This window comes from Anneissia japonica, unplaced genomic scaffold (assembly GCF_011630105.1).
Source record: "Anneissia japonica isolate Jap-2015-1 unplaced genomic scaffold, ASM1163010v1 scaffold54948_len11118_cov96, whole genome shotgun sequence".
Classification (NCBI taxonomy): Eukaryota; Metazoa; Echinodermata; class Crinoidea; order Comatulida; family Comatulidae; genus Anneissia; species Anneissia japonica.
In genome coordinates, this window is record NW_022756633.1 from 1 (window position 1) to 2,553 (window position 2,553).

General features: G+C 32.5%; 1 protein-coding gene across 1 annotated transcript; it reads right to left on the reverse strand.

Moving 5' to 3' along the window:
- Positions 1-1,194: 1,194 nt before the first annotated feature.
- Positions 1,195-2,082, reverse strand: LOC117124309 (branched-chain-amino-acid aminotransferase-like protein 2). The gene has a single exon (XM_033270498.1). It carries the CDS (start codon positions 2,080-2,082, stop codon positions 1,195-1,197), a length of 888 nt encoding a protein of 295 aa, XP_033126389.1.
- Positions 2,083-2,553: the final 471 nt, after the last annotated feature.

Genomic DNA, 2,553 nt, shown 5'->3' on the forward strand with positions numbered 1-2,553 from the left:
ATCTTCTTGTAAACCAGCATTCATTACACATACGTCGTAGAACTTGGAATTATTAGGCCTACGATAAAACTACTTAACAGTAAACAAACATGCTAAGGTCATGGTGGTCAATTTTATTCTAATTACTGTATTATAAAATTATAATGTTTGTTCATATAACTAAATATAAAGTATTATTTCATTATTTGAATAAACATGTCTTTTAAGTTTAAGAACCTTGAATCTATATCTCATACAGACCATATTATAATAAACGTTTACGTATTTATTTCTTAGTTGTAGTGTGTCATTTCATTTTGAATATTTATTCGACAAATAAACGAAAGCAAAATGCAACAAGGAGAAGATGTGGTAGTTTTAAGAAAATACGCGTTATAGAGAATTACGGATATTTAAAGCATCAATTATAAGAGAAAACTCATATTTCAAACATATCAATAATGACGCACAAGCATAGGCCTATATATATATATATATATATATATATATATATATTCCAATATATATATATATTTTTTTCTCTTTTGTGGGAGTTGCACCCACTTTTATTTCATTTCTCTTTTCTTAGTTTAATAACATTTTTTTTTTCCTTTTTTTCTACACATGAAATAATGACATACTGGTAATAAAGGCCATTGAATAATAATAATAATGATAGTAAGGATAATAATAATATTAATGATAATGACACTTTCTTATAATTTAACATCCACTAAAGGTTAGTCCCTTTGAAGCTGCATAGACAGTATTTCGTAGTTTAACATTATTTTCATTATAATATTTTGAATCAAAAAATTTGAATATTAATACAAACTTGCTTAAATATTTTTTACTTTTTCCCTTAATTTTTTGTTTCTTTCAAATCAAAGTATCTGACGGTTCATCTCTTCAATGTACCGTGATATAATTCATAATATATATATATATAATATATATATATATATATATATATGTATATATATACTTTATATCTTCGTCCATTCTATCACCTATTATAATTTTTGTTGGTATTTTGTACATATTAATAAAGACACAATGCGTATACATACATATACACATACATCTTATTCTTTTTTAATTATTTGTTATTACATGTTAATAACTATTAAAAAGAAACTGATAAAACCTAAATTACAAGACGATGTATGTAAAAACATACTAAACTTCAATATTAAATTTGATAAATCTCCAACGCTAAGGACGCAGACGCTTGTCGTGCATTTTCTGATATATTGGCATGGCTGCGTCAACGCACTTTAGAACAGATTCATTCAGCTCGGAACGTTGTGGCAGTGGCTCTGGCTTCTTAAAGCAGGTGCTGTCGAAGGCATTCTGGTAAACTTTCGTCAACTTGTTACCTTGTAGCTGTAACTTCGATGCAACCCAGTCCTTAACAACACCATCTCCCGCCTCCCAAGAGAGTAGCTTGTCAGTGTACTTGATGCCCAGAGTCTGGCAGAACTTTCGAAGGATGCCTTCTGGATCAGACTGCAAATCGTCTGAATCAATTATAATCGGTTCTCGTTCAATTCCACTTGATATCAAATGTTCGTATAGTTGAAAGTGGTCTCCGTACGCATAGGCTTTGGATCCCGACATCTCTAAAACCTCGTCTATACGCTGAGATTCCGCTGACATACCAAGGCTTGAGAACACCTTATTCCACGATTTATATAGCTTTAGAGGATGACGTATCATAAACGTGTGACGATATCCACTTGGAATGAGGTCATAGTTGGCTGCTACTGGTTGAGACATGTCTTTACAGAACACAACGTCTTTACCAGGATAATCCCCTTCCAGTAATGATTCCTTAACCCACTTGAAAGTATACAAGTTGTGGTCAAGTCCCATATCTAAACTGATATTCGATGCAGAATCCATGACTTTATCAAATGACTCTTGTGTGTCTTTTGGCATTGCCATGGTACGTTCTGGTCCAACTGTTATGGAGCACGTATATGGTTCTGAGATAATTTTTACGTTGTCTAAATGGCTCATGCATTTTATGAATGCCGTGGAAAGAGTTCTTGGAATCATCCACAGCATCACTCGTACTTGTTCAGATCTGTTCTCAGCCATGATTTTTGTCAGCTGAAACTAAAAATATAATATAAAATATATTAACAGATATTACATAGTCCCCTATGCTTATATCAAAATTGATGATTTAATGTTTGTACTTTGAATATTTGAGTATAATTTATACTGTTAATAATATAGTATCGGTGGTTTTATTTACTCGTTCGAGGTATCAAGCTAAAAAGACCATTAAAATGACATGGACGACAAGCGTCTGCGTCCTTAGCGTTGGAGATTTATCACATTTAATATTGAGTATTAAAATGACATGGAGCTCCGTGCGCTCGGTGATTAGGGCTTTTCTCTGTTTAACCCCAATTTGCAGTTGGGAAATACAGGTTTTGAGGTGGCTCATGAAAAAGCTAGAAACTATCTTGTAGATACGCACATACATACACACACACACACAAACACCCCTGCACGCACACACAGATACATACACACATACACATCTGTCTCTTATACACATCT

What these genes read in the sequence shown, in the direction of transcription:
- LOC117124309 (XM_033270498.1), bottom strand. Translation starts at nt 2,082, where the DNA reads ATGGCTGAGAACAGATCTGAACAAGTACGAGTGATGCTGTGGATGATT.